At 29.2% G+C, this 19334-nt stretch overlaps 1 protein-coding gene across 2 annotated transcripts in view; it reads left to right on the top strand.

Moving 5' to 3' along the window:
• Nucleotides 1-5757: 5757 nt before the first annotated feature.
• LOC100165590 (desert hedgehog protein) overlaps nucleotides 5758-19334 on the top strand; it is a 49087-nt gene continuing 35510 nt past the window's right edge. The window contains exons 1-3 of one of the 2 annotated variants that reach the window (XM_001943672.5): nucleotides 5758-6162; nucleotides 10484-11211; nucleotides 14542-14948. In XM_001943672.5, the coding sequence (XP_001943707.1) occupies nucleotides 14607-14948 (342 nt within the window). In that variant the 5' untranslated portion in view covers nucleotides 5758-6162; nucleotides 10484-11211; nucleotides 14542-14606. Of the gene's footprint in view, nucleotides 6163-10467; nucleotides 11212-14541; nucleotides 14949-19334 lie in introns of those variants that run through there. The other variant, XM_029491070.1, reaches the window with a different exon arrangement.

Below are 19334 nucleotides of genomic sequence, written 5' to 3'. Positions count from 1 at the left end.
ATACTCGTATTATATGGGTGGGTGGATGTATTATCACTTATATTAAATTATAATAACTAGTTTGTACCATGCTTTATAAACTATTTTTTTTAAACGACTACATACCTACTATACTGTATAGTGTGTAATCAGTGGTGTGTTTACGGGGGTAGGGGGTCCAAGGGGTCCGGACCCCCCATTGACTCGTGTTTCGTACATGTTAAATGTTGTGTTTTTACATGATTATGAAAACAAAATTTATCATACGATACGGAAGCTTACAAACATTTTCTATTAATATGGAGATTTTTTTTATCAATTTGGTACCGAAAAAGGTTGAAAAATACTGAGTTCATTTTTTAATTCAAATATTTTGTAATTTTATACATTGCTAGCTAGTATTTACAGCCACTCCAGAGAGATCTTTTTCAACCGTTTAAAGGTTGAAAAGTTATCTAAGATCAACTATGAATGAAGTAATGTATTTTAGGAAATATTTTTATAAAAGTTATGTTATAACTAACATAACTATATTAGATTCTGAGCGGAGGAATGAAGCTAGTGGTTTTACAATGGTGTTTATTTTTTTTTTATCCTGTATACAAAATTTCTACCAGAAACTAGGAGTGCTTCGATTTCAATATAATATAGTACCTTATCTTTTAGCAAATTGGATCAATATAGTACTTTAAGGAGGTCATTTTTCGATTTTCTCAATAGTTATTTAATACCACGGGAAAAACTACTGACAAATTACGAAAAACCGCTTAAAATGGGATATTTTAATTTCTAACGATTTGTTTATCACTGTAACAACGAATAAAAAATTAGAATATTATAATATTAATTCAACTTAAAGGCTATAATAAATAATAAAAATTAAAAAATCCAGACTGATAAACCGTCTCCGCTCAGAATCGTTTTTCTTATACAATGATATTATATCATTGAATTCATGTTTAATACAATCCATTATACATTGACTCACTTGTAACCTACTGTACAGCAGAGCGACATCCACTTACCTAATTTTTTTTTAAGTAATTTTTTTGTATAACGATGAACTTTAACTTATTAAAAAAACCCATTATATTTTATTATATCCAACATAAAAGTCGAAAACCAAATGTTATAGGTAGTTAAATTGTTTTCCGCTGGATAAAAGTATTGAGTAAGATTAGTAATTTTAATTTTGTTTTCTTCAAATAATCTTTGAAAGTCTGAACTCAATATTTGAATTGGAGTAGTGCAAATACTGATATCCACAACCTCTACTTACTTACATACTTTAAATTTTAAAACTAATATTGTCTATAACCACCAAATCTGAATTGTTCATCGTTTTCACTATAGTTACCTATATAAAATCTACTTAAGATTGAATCAAAAATTTTTTTTAATTGACCTATATAGTAGAAGTATATGTATTAACTATTATGTACCATTAGGTTATTGTTGTCATTGTTATGAATTATTGATCTATCTACCAATAATAATAACATTTAATAGCTTAATATATCTTGGGTATCTACCTATATTATTATATTATTTTTGGAAAATAAAAGTTTCATCATTATTAATTTATAACATATTAATATAATATAGCTAGGTACATTTTTGACGAGACATTTATGAAAAATGAAGATCCTTAGATAAACAATTTAACAATAGATAACAATAAGGTATTATTGTTTTACATACAAAATAAGGTTTTTTCATTTTCCTTTTTTATAAGTACTTAATTTCACATTTCGCGCATAACACTAGACCCCAAATTCAGATAGAAAAATGATTTTTTTTTATATACACTTCAATATTCATTATTTATACGATCTTTAAATATGTATTTTTACAATAAGTATAAATGATGTTGGTATTATAATGAGTTGTAGTCTTGAGTACAAGAAGAATCCATCCATTGATGGAACTTTACTTTTTCTAAAAACCAACAATAAAAAAGAGGCGAAAATTGAAAATTTAAAATGTCCGTGAACAGCTTAAAAATAGTCAAAATATTTTAAAAATGCTACCAAGTATAGGAATTGACAAAATGAACATATGGTGTAATATTCAAATATCTCAAATATTCGTTTTTGAATGACAACAAAAAAAAAATCACTCTATGAGAAATCAAGCGAATATCCAATGTTGTAATCATTTTAACTTCAAACACTTATAAAAATTTAATTTGACTTTCCGGTAGACATTTTAATATCGATAAAAGTAGAAAACTTATGAGGAATCTTATATTAAATTTACAAATTGTATGTATCAAAAGAAAAATTTTTCTGATTTTTTAACTGAAACTAATTTTCAAATTCTCGTGATATTTACGAATTTTGTTAAAATTTAAAGTTCAGACGCTCATAAAAAATGACTGTGGATTATCAACATACTTACGTATAACCTTGTATTACATTTTAAAGTTTTTTGACCGATCAGCTATTTTTTCATTGACATTAATTTTAAAAAAACTAATAATAATCGAAAATGTCATATACCTACCTATAAATAGCTCAACATAATGTCGTATAGAAATTATACAATATAAATATTCAGTAAAAATTCCATGTATTTACGGTAATATTTTTTAGAGTTACACCAAAAATCAAAATCAATTTTGTCGAAAACCAATTTTGTGTTCAATTTCCCATTTTTCTTTTTTTTTTCTTTTTTCCTGGCGCGCTTTTGAAAACTACTTGGAATTTTAAATTTTGACCTCTCGAATGTACCAACTAGATTTTATTTCCCATCGGAAAAGATATTGAAGGTAAAAACCGAAGAATGATTTCCACTACTTATCGTATACATATTACATGGTATATGTACTATGTAGACACGTTTTATAAAAATAAAAATAAAAAAACACAAATGACCAATAGGTTAGGTTACCAGTTTTTGGGTATCTTTATGTACGTATTTAGTAGGTATAATATTATCTTGCTCTTAGTCGTAAATATGACTATATGAGTATAATTGTCGACTGTTGTTACAACTGTTAATACAGTATTGAGTATACCTACACACTATATTTCAGAATTATGTATTTATCTAAACAGTTTATACTTGATAAAAGACGTATACTCTGGCTGCACTGATGAAGGACGTGCAAGTTGACAGAAAGTATGATCATATTGGTTTTTACTTTCTTATAAATACACACTTTAGTAGTATACTCAAATTATTAGACTTATATGTATGTACAATACACATTTTGAAGCACCTATAAGCATCTTAAACCTATCAGCCGGTGCCTTTTGTTGTTATAAATTACATGAGAAAATTTTGCAATAACTTACATTTTGACTGTAGTATGTAAACATTTCTGAACTCCACCATAAGCATAGGGCTGTTGTAGTTATGGTTTATTTTTTCTTCTTCTTTTTTTTTATCTTTTTCTTTTGAAATGTATTTCTATATACGATTCCTGCCCGAAATTAGTTACGCAGTATGGAAGCCAAACATACACAAATTGTATTTTGTCCCACATTACACCTGCTGCATTCCTCAATGGTCTATTATATACGTATTATTATGCAGACCGACTATCACAGTGATAATTGAATCTCAACATTATTGTGTAACAGTGTGTGTGTATATATAATATATACACATACATGTATGAATATACGATATACATATTATACAGTATACAATCATATTAAGGCAGTATAGAATCAAGCTGTACAACTGGTCCAGACGAAAGCGGCGCAAGTCTTTTATGATTTTGAAATTATGGAAACTATATTAGATATTGTGTTGATATATAGAACTTAATTTTTAAAATTTTTTTTGATTTTATTAATCGAATTTAATTTTTAACAGATTATACTGAAATTGATTTCTTTGTTAAATCGTCATATAAACATAATATATTCATTTTAATAACGCACAATAGCGCAATATGCCTTTATTCTCATACTTACATGCACTTTTATACTATTATGTAATTTAATATTATATTCTATATAGATACCTATAATATTATATTATATAGTATAAAAAAACTATTCTTACACAATACGTCAAAATGTTATATTATATGCAGATGCAAAGTGATTTTTTAACGTGAGACTCAATTTATAATACAATTTTTTTAGTAATTTTTTATTATTTTAAGTCCTTATCTGTATTATATTATATAAACGTATTATTATTCATAAGTTACCAACTGAATGTATTAAAAAATAAATACCATTTTCATATTTTATATCATTGGGATTTTTAGAATTATTATTTTTTTTAATTGTCGTCCTTATTTTTAACTCTATAATTAGTTTATGTCTAAATATTATTTAAATAATGAATGTTAAAACAAGTATAAATAATAAACATACAAAAGACTATATTTTATCCAGAATGGTAGGTATAAACATTTAAAGTTTAGGAAAGAGAAATTGTTTGTTATGCAAGACAATTTTACTTCATATTACGTTTAATAAACATTTTAATCTCATATTACTAAAAATAAACTGACAAAAGGTTAGAGGCACTACCTATCTTTGTTTTTGCAAAGTAGTCAAAAAGAGTGGAATATGTGGAAAGTATATTTATTTCTGCGTAGGTACCTCATAAAATCATAACTCATATATTATATACATTTATCATATTAAAAGCATGTTATAGTTAATATTATTATTATAAGTTATTGTTATCCATATGACCATATAAATAGACATATATAGCAATTTGTTATTTTCTTCACAAGTTTGGCATTTTCCTGTAACATTATTCGATATAGTTTACATGTTTACATGACGGCAGAGATGACTGATTTCTTTACTTCATCTAATTTTATAAGTGCTTGTAAAAATGTCTTATATGTATATAAACTTAAATATATTCCAATACCTAACTATTATTATATACCTAATATCATTCTGATATGTTTTTAAAGAATTGGGATTTTTAAATGTTTGATTATTAAAATTATTTAGTGTTTGAAAAATGGATATAATATTATCAACTAATTCCATTATGACAATCATCCTATACTCTATAGTAAGTTATCCTTTATACGCCTAAGTTTTTTTTACATTTTGAACCATCGACTTTAGAGGAACTTGTTTTTGAGTTAACTTGTAGATTACGTACATAATAAGTAACCAGGTAGGTACGTACCTATATGCGTATAGTACGTATACTTACTTACCAACGAAAGTTCTCGGTGAATTTCGAGTAAAAATAGTGCACCAACCACAATTTAAATCCCTTAAATTATCGGCGTGGATAAACAATTTGGATAAAAACGTTATTTGTTTTCTAACTCATTCGTTAAAAAAAATATATAGGTATATTATATTAGTGTAGTTTTCTTTTGAACGAGTGGTATAAATTGTATAATATATTTGTATAGAAGAGACCCTCTGAAAGTCGTTTACGCAGCGGTGCAGGCGGCAGAGTTGACGATGACGGTGACAAAGATGATTATATGATAATGATGATGATACCGATTATGATTATGATGATGATGATGATGATGATGATGATGATGATGATGGTGATGATGATGATGATGAGCAACTTTTGGACCACGCCCAGCTTCCAATGGGCAAATGGTATGATACCGGGCGGCACACCTGTACCGCCCGGAGGAGGAAGGAGAGCGCGAGAGCGCGCTGTAAAAAAGGCGACGGCTATGTAGTTATATATATTATATTATACCTATACGGTTACGATTATGACGACGACAACGACGAAGACTATACCCCGCTGCCGTCGTCGAGTAATATATAACATCAGTGAGAAACCGACGTTTCTTGTGCATGTTCGTACCTACCGTAGTATGTGCGTGTATATACAGTATATAGGTACCTACACTATATTCATAAGTACATAGTAATATTAGGTAGGTAAAGGTAAAATGTGGAGGGGGTGTAGAAACCATAGACCTCATACTTAGTCATATTAATAGGTAGTATATATGTAAGGTCTATCGTCTACGGTAGAACATCATCATAGCGGGCACCTGTTGTACGTGTACATCGGCCGTAACAGTATCCCACGGGTACCATCTCTGTTCTCACAGACACATGGCGTGTTTTTATAATAAACTTCTCGTATAGGTATGTAATGTGTGTGTGCAGCCTACCAGTACGGATATACCACTGCAGTGTGCAAGTGCGTATACTATAGGCTACACTACTGACTGCGTATACCAGACGCGTTACATCAACTGTTGTAGTAGGTATATTATTATAATTAAAATATTTAGAAGACATTCTCATCGAGGTTTTGTCATATTCTTAATATACAGCTCGTCAAACATTTTTTTTTTACATTTTTTAAATAACTAACTTTTTTCATAACTAATTCTTCAAAAAAGGCCGATGGGATGACTCCTAAATATTGTTATCTATACATTTCATAAAAATAATTTTAAATTTTTAAAACCACTTTTTAATGCTGCTTAGTATTTTGTCTGTCTCTCATGGACATGTTTTTACCGTTAAAAATTATCGGTATAACGTCCTCTTAACCTGTACCTATTATACGTAGGCTCTGGAGAGTGGAAAATATAAAAGTTATATATATGTACCATAGTACCTATATATGCGAGTTTTGATCGTACCTAATATTTGTATAGTTGTTTGGTTATCGGATAAAATAAATACATAGTAATGTTATACGTTTATGGCAATAAACTATTAAAAAAGGTGGGCAAATTGGTATCACTCTGCTGTACAATATGTAGGTTATAATATCATAGTATACGAAAAACGATTCTGATAAAAGACGGTCAGTCAGCCTATGAGAATATATTACTAAGTATATTTTATGATATTATTATTCTGAATAAAGTAATTTATGTCAAAACCTTGTTTAAATTTTCAATCATTAGCTATAAAATTTGAACATTTTATAAATTTTTAACTACAAAATCATTTTTTAATTTTAAATTTGATACATTTTGTCATAAGTCGAACTTTAAGTGCTTGTAAAAAAAATCGTGTATGTATTTTTAATATTTTTCAAATGTCATTTTAATAGTATATTAGGAGTTTTATTTTAAATTTTCAAGCCTTTTCACCCAAAGAATACAATTTTATTGACAAAAATTTGGAAACTGAAAATGTCCGTATAAACAGCTCAAAACAAGTAAAAATATTTTATGGTGTATTGGTGTATAGCAAATGCTAATATATTATAAACATTGAGTCAAAATTTCATGCATCTACGGTCTATTTGTTTTAGTATTACACTAACAACCAAAATCAATTTTTCGTAAAAATTCCTGTTTTTCCTTAATTTTTTTATTTGTTTTTGAAAACTACTGGGAATTTTTTACTTTTTACCTCCTCAATGCACCAACTATATAGATTCACTTTCCTATCGAACAAGATACTGAAGTTGAAAATTGAAGCATTATTGCGAATACTCATCATGTACACGCAGACACAAATAATAAAAAATAAGTTCAGCGGGATGTAGTAGGTCAGAGACGGTGGTGATTTTTAAATTTTATTTGTTTGTATGGTGATAAACAAAGCGTTAAAAAATAGCTTAGCAATAGGATTTTATGGTGGTTTTCCCGTGGTGTTAAAAAAACTATTAAGAAAATCGAAAAATGTAATAAATTTAAAATACTAGGTATCTTGATCGAATTTACTAAAAAATAAGATTATATATATTATGTTGAAATCCAAGCACTCATTCTGGTAGAAATTTTGTTTACAAGATAAAAAAAAAAAATAAATAAATATCATTGAAAAACTACTAGCTTCCTCGCTCCACTCAGAATCTAAAATTAAAAAAAATTAATAAAAAAAAACACACGTTTCAAAATCAATACATTCATCGGAGCCGCTCAGAATCTAAAATTGGGCATTAATGAATAAATTATACATATTATAATTATTTGAACCATGGGATATGTGATTCATTACTGGTTATATAAAATGTCCATGGTTGAACAAAAATACGATACGAGTGATTAATGATATAAATTAAATGATAATAATTAATAGGTATATAGGGGACAGCCACAGGGGTATTATAACTTTTTTAAATTGAATTGAAAGAACCTTATAAAATAATATTTTATACAGGTATTATTTTTGACAAAATGTATATCTAATGTAATCTTGCTGCCTATATTTTAAGAACTTGTAATGTATAGGGATCATAATATATTATGATGTGCCTAAATATGACTTTAGGACTTCTGCTAGTAATATAGTATTTTAAACTATATTACTGGTTCATTTTTATATTATTCATTTAGCACCACACAAGGTGATGAGAAAATAATATAAATAATATTGTTTAACTGGACAAATCTTGAAACAGCAATAAATTTAATATTGCGGAAGTTACCTGTCATCATAAATAACATACAACTTGTTTTGAATGGAATACGGTAAGATCGACATTTTGCATTTTTTTATTACTATATTTTTTATTTTCTTTTATAAAAAATACACCCTTTGTATACACATGTTTTCAAAATCCAGTATGGCTTCCAATATGTTATATACGCCTTCTTATTTTTTTCCATTAATTTTGCCTTTTATATCCATTCGCCATCGGTCATCTTTGTTTGAAATGTTTAATACAAATTTAAATTATGCCTTATATTTCATAAAACAATAGCTATTATTAAAATATAATACAGCTTATAGGTAGATACACCATACATCACATTGTTTTGGACATGTATTGGTTTTAATTAATATTTTTTGGTGTCTGCGTATCATCACATTTTTTCATTGTTCAAACAATTTGCTTCAGCAATTAAGGGTGGTATCTGATAGAACATTTTTGATTATTAGTTGAATAGCTATAGACGATATAATACGATGTTCCCCATAAATTGTTCTTCAAGCAATTTAAAAATGTTAAAAATACAGTCACAATTTTTTTTAAAGTGTTTGATATGTTCAATTTGACAAAATTAGATAATAACATTTTTTAATCAGTTATTAGTTATTTTTTTGTTATTCATAACATATATTATTCATAGATATTTGATAATTTTTACTGTTACTTACGTATATATAATTATTTTCTATGTATATAATGACATTTTAAAAATATTTAGATTTTAAGCTAATTTTACTAATATTATTACACCACGACATATTCACAGACCACAGTTCACACCATTCCTAGGAACCTAGCTATATTAATATTAACAAATAATAGTTATTCTTCTTTTTCAGGTAAAGAGCCATAGGTACTATAGGACCATCCCGTCAAATAATATTTTAGTTATACTTATATGCAATGTTTTTGGCAAAAATTAGTTAAGCCTAATGAATTAAGAAAAATTAATATAACATGCTATATACCAAATAATATATAACATATTAAGTAATAAGTATACACTTTCATTAGATAATAGATTATGGATATAATGAAAGCTGATCCTCCCGTCTCAATTCTATATTACAGGACAGAAATATTTCGTGTTGCCTTTAAAAGTACACACATATACTATGTATACGTCTTATAATCTATAAATGTTTGCCTTTTAGAGTCCGAGTAACTATAGTATCGTTCAGGACGTCTTGTCTTTGTTTCTTTTTATTAAATGTTTCTATAATAATTACTGTATGAACTTTATATCCATTGTAAATATTCGTTTTTAATAAAAAAAAAAAAAATAGCTGTGTTTATAATATATAGGTTATAACCATAATATCTGTTTAGTAATGTTATATCAATATGCATTTTCAAATTCAATTTATTTAAAATTAATTTGTATACAATAATTTATTGATAAGTGTATAGAAACAAACTTTAAGCTAGTAACATTAATTCCAAAAAAAATAACAATTATTATTAGTATCATATTATGTTACCTATACAACACGAATTAACATTTGTATAACTTTAAACTATATATTTACACCCTTAACTATAATAAAATACACATAATAATAATAGGTATCTATGATGAATCATTACCACTTAAAATGTCTATCTACATACATAGTATACCTATTTAGTATTTTTACTTAATTAATTTTTCGTTTTCCACATATAATTTTGATCTAATATTAATTCTTACTGTATCTATATACCTACCTATGTAATAATATTATGGTTAAATTTACTCCATTGATCCTCAAAACATATAAAATATGTTAAAAGCAGGTAAGTACCTGTAAATATACCTGTAGTTGGTACTATATTGGTAGGTATATAATCCATATATTGTATCAGTATTGTATGTAAGGATTATAGGTATACCAAGTAGCGAGTACTAACAAGTATAATAGTTTTGCAAAGACGCCATAAGAGCAGGAAACGTCAGAAATCAATTTCACATGACAAGAATAAAAATAAGATGAAAGGGACAAACCCAGTTTTCTACATGATAGACATAGGTGTTGTAATATATACGTATATTTTTCTAGAATAATGTGACCAGCGAAGCAAGGTTTTTTTTTTTTAGTTTGTCGTTTTATAAATCGAAAAGTTATTGTAAAAATATTCTTAGTCTAAAGATTTTATTTTCACGAAATATTTACTTATAATAGGTATTGTTATTTTCATTTAGGTATAATATGAAAGAAGGCCGTATATGTGTATTTCAATATCATGCAGTTTGCCACACCTTTACCTTTATATTAGGATGACCAAAAAGGATTTTGACACAACGATATTGGTGACTTGATCCGGAAGCGATCTGTTTCTCGAGAACAATTCACGGGATCTCCATGCAAGGCGATCAACGAACGTTGCACCTTTGTCTATTGAAGTGCACAAAAGGCTCCACTAGACCGCAAGAGCGCCAGTCGGGTTTGTCTGACTATTCGGCGTACGTCGGTGATCGGGTACCGGCGGCACACGCGACGCAGTCCTCGTGTACATGGAGGCGGCCACGAAATGGGCGGAGCTCCATACACTGGGGTGGGAGAACGATTGTGGCTCACACCCACAACAACATCACCGAGTCTGGTTCAAATTCGTTGACCTTGTTACCAGAATCGGTTCGGCGCGACTTCGGTGTACCGAATTCGAAGTTTTCCATCATTTTTATACCGAGATCGGTTTTGAAAAGTATTATTTTGAAAAAAATGACTACACATTTTCAGTTTGATATCGTGATTAAGTTTCGTTTATAGTTTTGATTAGTTTCTCATATTTTTCTCGTTATTTCGATTTGTGTAACGTGCGGTAACGGCTAGTCGCCGAACGCGCATTTATAGTGCAGTACACCACTCGGACTAATTTCATTTTTTCCAACTTGATATTTACAAAATACCAATAATCGGCATTCACAAGGTAAGTGGAATATCAAAATATAAATACTATATATCAAAATGTTAAATGATAGATGAAATTAAATATTCAATGTAATTTATAAAGAAAAAAGTATAGAGTACAATTTAAAAAATCATTAAAATTTTAAATTATTATTTCTCCAATATAACTATAAATTATAATATAATCATATAGAAGTTAATTAAATAAAATAATATAACGAGTTTTTAATATTGAAAAAATATCATTTAGTAAATTAGTCATGTATGAAATTAGTTCAAATTAATAGATGTAATATGATTCATAAAATATGTTTCCTTATCACTTACGTAAATAACTTGATATAACTCAACAGTAGTTTTAATATACTATACTATTATTTTTCATCATCAATTTCCATTAAACAAGATTAATTATTTTTCGTATAATTATAATTAATAATATATTATACTCGTTAATTTTGATGACGGGTCACAGTAATTATGATAAAATAATAAACTTATGATTTCTTAATGATGTAATAAATTCAATTTTATTTCTGATAAAGCGGAATTCTTATTAATCACAAATTATAGATCACAAAATCATATAGATATATAACATATGCTTACTACCTACGGTTTTATTTAGGTACCTATTTGCAGGTCTGCATACGCGTACAAGAGATGATATAAAAAACGTTTCTCAGCGGGAACACAGTTTTTATTGTGGATAGTGGATACAATTCTTAGTAAACTCCCGTTACAGTTCCTTTATTTAATCCTGTTCATATTGACTATTGTATTATGATTTAGCCTAAAACATTTAGGTAGTTGTAGCTTAAATGTATAGGTATAGTCAGGGTCGAAATGTTACCATTTATCTTATTTTATAATTCGAATATTTTATAGTAAAAACATGATTTATACCTAATATTGTTTATAGATTTATTAATATTATTTTATACATATGTTTAATACTGAAGGTATATCATATACAATATACATATAGTATTATTGAATAGTATAGTTACCTACCTATAAAGTGTTTAAGTATATAGGCATCTGGTTATATCATATAACGTAATTCAAAGAATATATTTTTAAAAATAAAATGAAAAAATATTAAATTTAAATTATATTATTATAAATAATAATACAATACTTAGGTACATATAGACATTATAATAACCTATAATGTATGATGGTGTAGTCTTAATATTAATAATATACTATTTAACAAAACAAATTTAAATATAAATAATACATATAGGTACACATATTTTTTTTCTAAAAGAAATAATAATTTTTGATCTGGTTTTTACCTATAAAACCCAAGTACAATTAATGGAATAGTTTACTACATTCTTAAATACGTAAATAACTTTTTTAATACAAAAGTAGTGTTTTGGTAAATTAAAAGTATATTACGTCTTTTTCATATTGTGTTACTTAAGATTGAATCAATAATATCAATGACAGTTGCATCTACTCCGTATAATCGTATACTAATTACTAACCTCTAATCTCATACAAGGCTGGGTAAGTTAATGATATTTTTTTTCTCAATTAAGTTAAGTTAATTATTATTTTTTCAATTGAGTCTAAAATTAAGTTAATAGACATTTTTAATACATCAATTAAGTTTAAAGTAAATTTGACAAATACCATTTACTTAACTTCAATTAATAAGTTAAGTTAATAATTATAAAAACAATGCTTTTATGAGGTATTTTTAAATAAAATAAGTTCACTTGAATAGTAATCATCATCCATAGGTATATTACTATGATAATACTATGAAAATCATTATTGTACTAATAAAAAAAAATTAACAACTAATGAGTAATGAATATGGAATTATGATTTATGAATATAATTCGTGACTAATGTTACCCCTATATTAATATTTATAAGTACATAATTAATACAATATATTAATTTTATCTTTAAATATAAATACTAAGTTCTTTGTAAATATATCTTATTTTTTTTCTGATAATATTTTCTATATTCTGCGAACTTATTATAATAAATTACTATAAACTGAAAACTCGTAACAAATAAAATATTTTTCTGGAAAGTACGAAAATTCAAAATTCAAAGTTAAAATCAGCCTTGATCTCATATAAAGAAATTAAGTAAAAATGTAAGTATTTTTTCAATTTAAAAGTGTCCTGCACGGTTATATTGGAGTTTTATTTTTTTTCCATTTTTACAAGTAAAAAATTTAGCGAGATTGCGTCATGCAATTTGGGAGATGCAAAAGAAATTGCGTCTGTAGTTATAATTTAATGTATATTTCTTTGTATAATATTTATAACACCACATAATACTTTTGTCTTTTAGTAAATATTAAAAAATTGTATACATGTGTTATTATTACGTATATACAATGGTAGGTAAGTATAAATATATAAAACATCATTCAATATTTTTTTTCTATCATCTAGTTATAAATTATTTATTAATAACCACAAAATTATACTTCGTTCAATTATATAATGCAAGAAAATCGTTTGGTAATTTAAAATTTAAAATATAATAATTAGCACATTCTGTTATTTCTATATGAAATTAATTCTTAACGCTTCATTCACTTTGCACAGGATTATATAGCAATTTTAGTATAGTATATCTTGATATTATTCTTTTTCCGCATGAACACTATTTAACAGATTAAGACATATGGAGTAAAAAGTCTCCAAAAGTCTTAACTGTGTCTCCGTCTTACAAGCGCGTAACATTGCAAATTTTACGCTCAGGAGAACACATTTATCTCCGAAAGTTTAAACATTTGAGCGAATTGAGCTCTTACAAAATTTAAAGGTAAAACTATTATCTAACTATTATCTATGACATAAGCATTTTATTATATTTGAATTTTAAAGCGAGTTATGTGTATTTTAAAATTGTAAACTGTTTATACATCTTAAAATACTCATAACTCGCTTTAAAATTAAAATATAATAAAAAGCCTATGCGTTTGTCTAGATAATAATATTACCTTTAAATTGTATAAGAGGTAAATTCGCTCTAATTTTTAAACTAACGGAGATAAACGTGTTCTGCTGAGCGTAAAATTTGCTATGTTACGCACTTGTAAGACGGAGACAACAAATGCCACTGTAACGTCTCCTTAATAGTTATAATTTTGAAAAATGTCCGGAAGTGCGTGGTTAAAAAATTCACCTAAAATATCATTTTTCAATTTGATGATTTATTATTGTTTCTTACGATAACATTCCCTGCAGGTTTTTGTATCCTGTCTGGTTCCTTTTTTTTAAAATATATACACAATAATTAATCAATAATGATGTTCATATATTTAAAAACCACCCATTGTTTGTTTTTTTTCGCACGAATCTTTAAGTGTCGTGTAGCAACCGATTGCTGTATGAGTAAAGGCCGCGGTAATGCGGTGTCTGGCAGCCGGATATGAGGAACGGCGGCGACGGCGGTGGCGTTGTTGCGGTGGCGTCCAGATACCGGTGGAGGTACACGTTGACGCTGATTGTGTGCGTGATGGCAGCGGTCGGGGTAGAAGGCTGCGGCCCATTGCGTGGCCCGTCCAAGTTCCGGAACCCTCGAAAGATGAAACCTCTGGTGTTTCAGCAACACGAGCCCAACGTCAGCGAGTACTCCATCACCGCCAGCGGGCCACCAGAGGGTCGGATCCAGCGGAACGACTCCAGGTTCATGGAGCTGGTACCCAACTACAACGCGGACATCGAGTTCAAAGACGACGAGGGCACCGGTGCCGATAGACTCATGACCCAGGTAAGGTTTACGCTTTATACACGTATTTATCACTCCATTATTTTACATGTAATACAACAATTATTATAATAATAATAATATAATATATACACAGGTAGGTAACCTACCAATCATACGCGCAGTTTTCTGTCAAATGTATAATAAAATAAATCTATGTCGTTTAAAAAATTAAAACTAATTATATTCTTCATAAGGTCCTCATATTCGACGTACCTATGCTGTTTGTGCTTTGTGTACACACACTGACACACTTCCGACGCCGCGGGCCTATTTGTTATTTTATACTCAAAAACACACGCATATAATGTATGAGTATGACTGAATCAGATAAGTATTGTAATATAGGTGTAGGTATTTTTCATATCGTCTTCTCTTCGCTCGCCCGTCAATCGGTAGAATTCGTTTTCGTCTATATTCAACGCTTGTTTTCTTTATTTTCCACGACAGTCCTATAATCCGCGCCGCGACCTTCTAAAAGTGATATATTATTATATTTAGATAGGTACTAGCCACCCGCCTGTGCGCGACTGCGCCGAGTGTCACTTACCTTGACCCAAATTTGTCAGCTGGGTTCGCACCCCCGTGTTCCGCGTGACAACTCGTCGCCTCATCGGGGGTTCTTTCTTTTTTAATAATATTAGACATTAGGGTTCCTTATGAGCACCATTGCAGACTGCTGCACGCCTGCACGCATCTCGCTGTACCCAGTGTTAAAATATGTAGGTACATGATATATTATTATATAATGTGTATATAACGCGCTCTTAATATTACGACGGAATGACACATTATCGGCCGCGAACGATAACGTCGAGTGCACGACCATAAAGAAATAACACAAGCAAAGAAATCCTTCGTCGATTTATATACACGTAAATATTTTAGAGAAACTTTATATTATGCCTTGATATTGAATAATACAATATAGGTAGGTGCTATCGTATATCCGTATAGTATAATGATAATATTCCCGTATGTTATACTAACTTCTAAGTATAGTGTAATTATACGTGTGGTGCTATGAATGCATATTATCGTTACTATCGGCCGAGTAGGTATTATAAGAATTAATCTTTTTACGTAAAATCAGACTGCATATTATTACGTATAATAATTTATATTAATTTTTACTAAAACGTTTTTTAACCGTCACGTAAAATAAATATCGCAATAGCCAATATTACGCTTTGAGACCTGCACATTATTATTCACGTGCTGATATGTTATTTGTATGCACACAAGTACAGAACGACTTCTATGCAGTATGCACAGAGTGCGAGTTTTTTTTTCTCTCCGTCATCGTCGTCGACTCGCGACGCCCGGCCGTCTAGCCGTCGTCTGCAGCGTATTACATGTTACGTAGTTTATATCAATTTGGACGTTATACACTATAAGTGTACCTACGTTATGTTGTATATTTTATTTTATAACGACACACGGTTTTCGGCAGCTCGTTCGACGTGGGCGACGAGGAGAAAGGTATTATAACAATATTATATTTGGTTCATATTATATAGATATAATTATAATACGCGTGTAATTCGATCTTTGGAAGTCGCTGAGGAGGTCATAAGGGGCACGCCGCATTGTTTTCGAAACGATTTAGCAGAAGCACGAACGCGGACGAATAAAAACATGTTATGATATTTTATTATAAACGCGTTTGCTTATCAAACGCGTGACGGATTTATGAAAACGAAAGATAAGCGCGCTATTGTTCATTTAAATTAGGTGAAAAAATATCGTAATTCGCAACGGACAGCAGAAAAAGCGTTTCCCCTCCACCCCCCTTCAGATTTAATTGGATATTTTTTTTTTCGTCGCGCACACTGCTCATAATAGTAATAATAATATATACATTATTGTACGTATGTGTATTATATACATTTATACATATTATAATAAAATATTCGGGCTCGTGCCCATGTTTGTGTCTAGTCAACAATGCGAACCGACAAGCCGATAACATTGTTATTACGCGTTGTTTGTTCATTTGTCTGTGCCTGCGTACACGTTCCTCGTGCCGTCTCTGTCCGTCGCACGCTGCACATCGCATCGCATCGCATCGCATCATAATAATATACGAGTATATACCCCGCCGCCGTGGGTACGTTTAAAATATAATATTATATTGTACGGGCATGCGGCGCGTACCCACACATAATAATAGTAATAATAATATGATATTTTCGTTCGTCGCGCGGCCGCCAGCGTTCACGGCTGTCCGGTCTCGTTATTTCGCTATCGCATATTTGGCGTTTATGCGTCACCAACGCGCCGCGCACCTGTGCCGGCTAGCGCAGCAGCAGCAGCAGGGGACGCGGTCTAGACACGCGGGGCTCCGCGTGTCATCTCTTCTGTCCGGCACCGTGTGCATGTAACATACACGCGTATAATACCCACACACGTTACGTATGCACAAGTGCACACGGGGTTGCACGGTGCAGCAACGGCGGCGATGCTGCATGCAGCAGATACGGATCTCCTGGCAATGTATAATAATATAATCGCGTCCGTATCACGTGTGTATAATACATAACATAATATTATCCGTCTCGCTCCGTGCGTGCCACGACGTTTGTTTTTTTTTCCACCCGATAATCAATAATAATAACATGTGCCTGCCTACACTGGCACATTGCTACGATGACTTGAGATTGAAATAATTGAAAAAAAAATAATAAACCACTCATCGTGTTCGAATTTACCACCGTTCCAGTCGTTTGACGTCAAAATGTTTCACGATTCTTGTGACTTTTCCGGTATGCCTGTGTACGACTGTATGACATATATTACATTATAATATGTACTTCTATATTCGCTAAGTGCATGTACGTACATATGCGTATATGTAGCCGCTGAGTTGACGTGAAATGAAATTCAAACTTTATATCATAATGAGACGAAATAGCGTGGTGTCAAGTTTCATTGAAAAAAAATGTTTCATTAATTTTTTTATTATACCTACATAATAAACACTATATATTGTATACCCGTAGTATATAATAGCGGCATACCATTCACATTGAATAGTTACATACTAGGCAGTAGGCACATATTAATTTTCATTGGTATCTGCTATCTAATATATATAATATGCGTGTGTGTAGCTAAGATATCGAATACTATTAAAGTTTAAAGAGAAGCCGATGTTAACTATAGGTTTTAAATAAATATTATATTATATTTAAACGTGACTATATAGTCTACATGTATGTATAATATTGATAGGGCATATATAACTGTTGTAGTTTGTTACTAATTAAAGTAATGACTATAATGACTAATCTAATAGTGACAACGAAAATGGTATTATATTATATTATTATATTATAATACATTAATACGTTGATTTAAATGTTTCATGTGTTATATACTTATATATTGTATTATGTAGTGGGTTGTATAATGGGTATCATCGAGTTTTCAAAAAAGAAAGGATGTGTTTAAACTTAATGAATTAAATATATTTATAAAATAAAAATAAAATAAAAGATTCAATGAAAAATGGATATAAATATATAGGTACCTCGTTTGACTTCATATAGGACGCATCGCAATTGAGTTCACGGGAACAGAGTTTTACATCCTATATAGTATATATGTGTTATTTAATGAATTCGAATACCACATATAGCTCAATAGCTGACAAGAATCCATAAATAGCATTAAGTGATTGACTCGTTTCTCACGGTTCTTAAATTCAATCATATACCTACCTACAATATTTTTTTCGGTGTATGAATGTTTGTGACTTAACACTTTTTTCATTTTATGGCTATAACAACTATTAATCAATATACTATTGTTTTTAGAAAAGTCCATATGCAACATAAATCGATATATGTATTTCATACATACCAAAATGTTTAATTTGATTAAAAATATATACCCAATACTACAAGTACCCACATTATTTTATGTATTTAAAAAAAAGATTTAAGCACGTTTTAAAGTTTAAACACCATAATAATATTATATACCAAAACATATAGGTATATATAAAATTTATACCGTTATACGCTATAATAATATACCTATAAATACAAAAAGATTTTAAATTTAAAAAATTAAATACACACGGTATTAAAATAATTTAATAATGATTGTGTTGTATAACGAATACCTAAGTAATATAGCCATATAGGTAGTCATGATCGTATGTATACTATTTTGTTCATTATGTTTCAAAATTTTTTTTTTATTTTTTTTTTATTATTTTCATTTTTAATGAATTAAATATATACATACAGTCGTCAACTGAATAAAAATGTCATAACGAATACGTTTAAAACTAGAAAAATACCAAATATATATAGGCATTAATTAATACCTGTAGAAATAGCTAAAACGATAATATACGACATAAATGATATTATAAAATAG

This window comes from Acyrthosiphon pisum, chromosome A3 (assembly GCF_005508785.2).
Source record: "Acyrthosiphon pisum isolate AL4f chromosome A3, pea_aphid_22Mar2018_4r6ur, whole genome shotgun sequence".
NCBI lineage: Eukaryota > Metazoa > Arthropoda > Insecta > Hemiptera > Aphididae > Acyrthosiphon > Acyrthosiphon pisum.
This window is presented reverse-complemented; position numbering and strand designations above follow the sequence as displayed.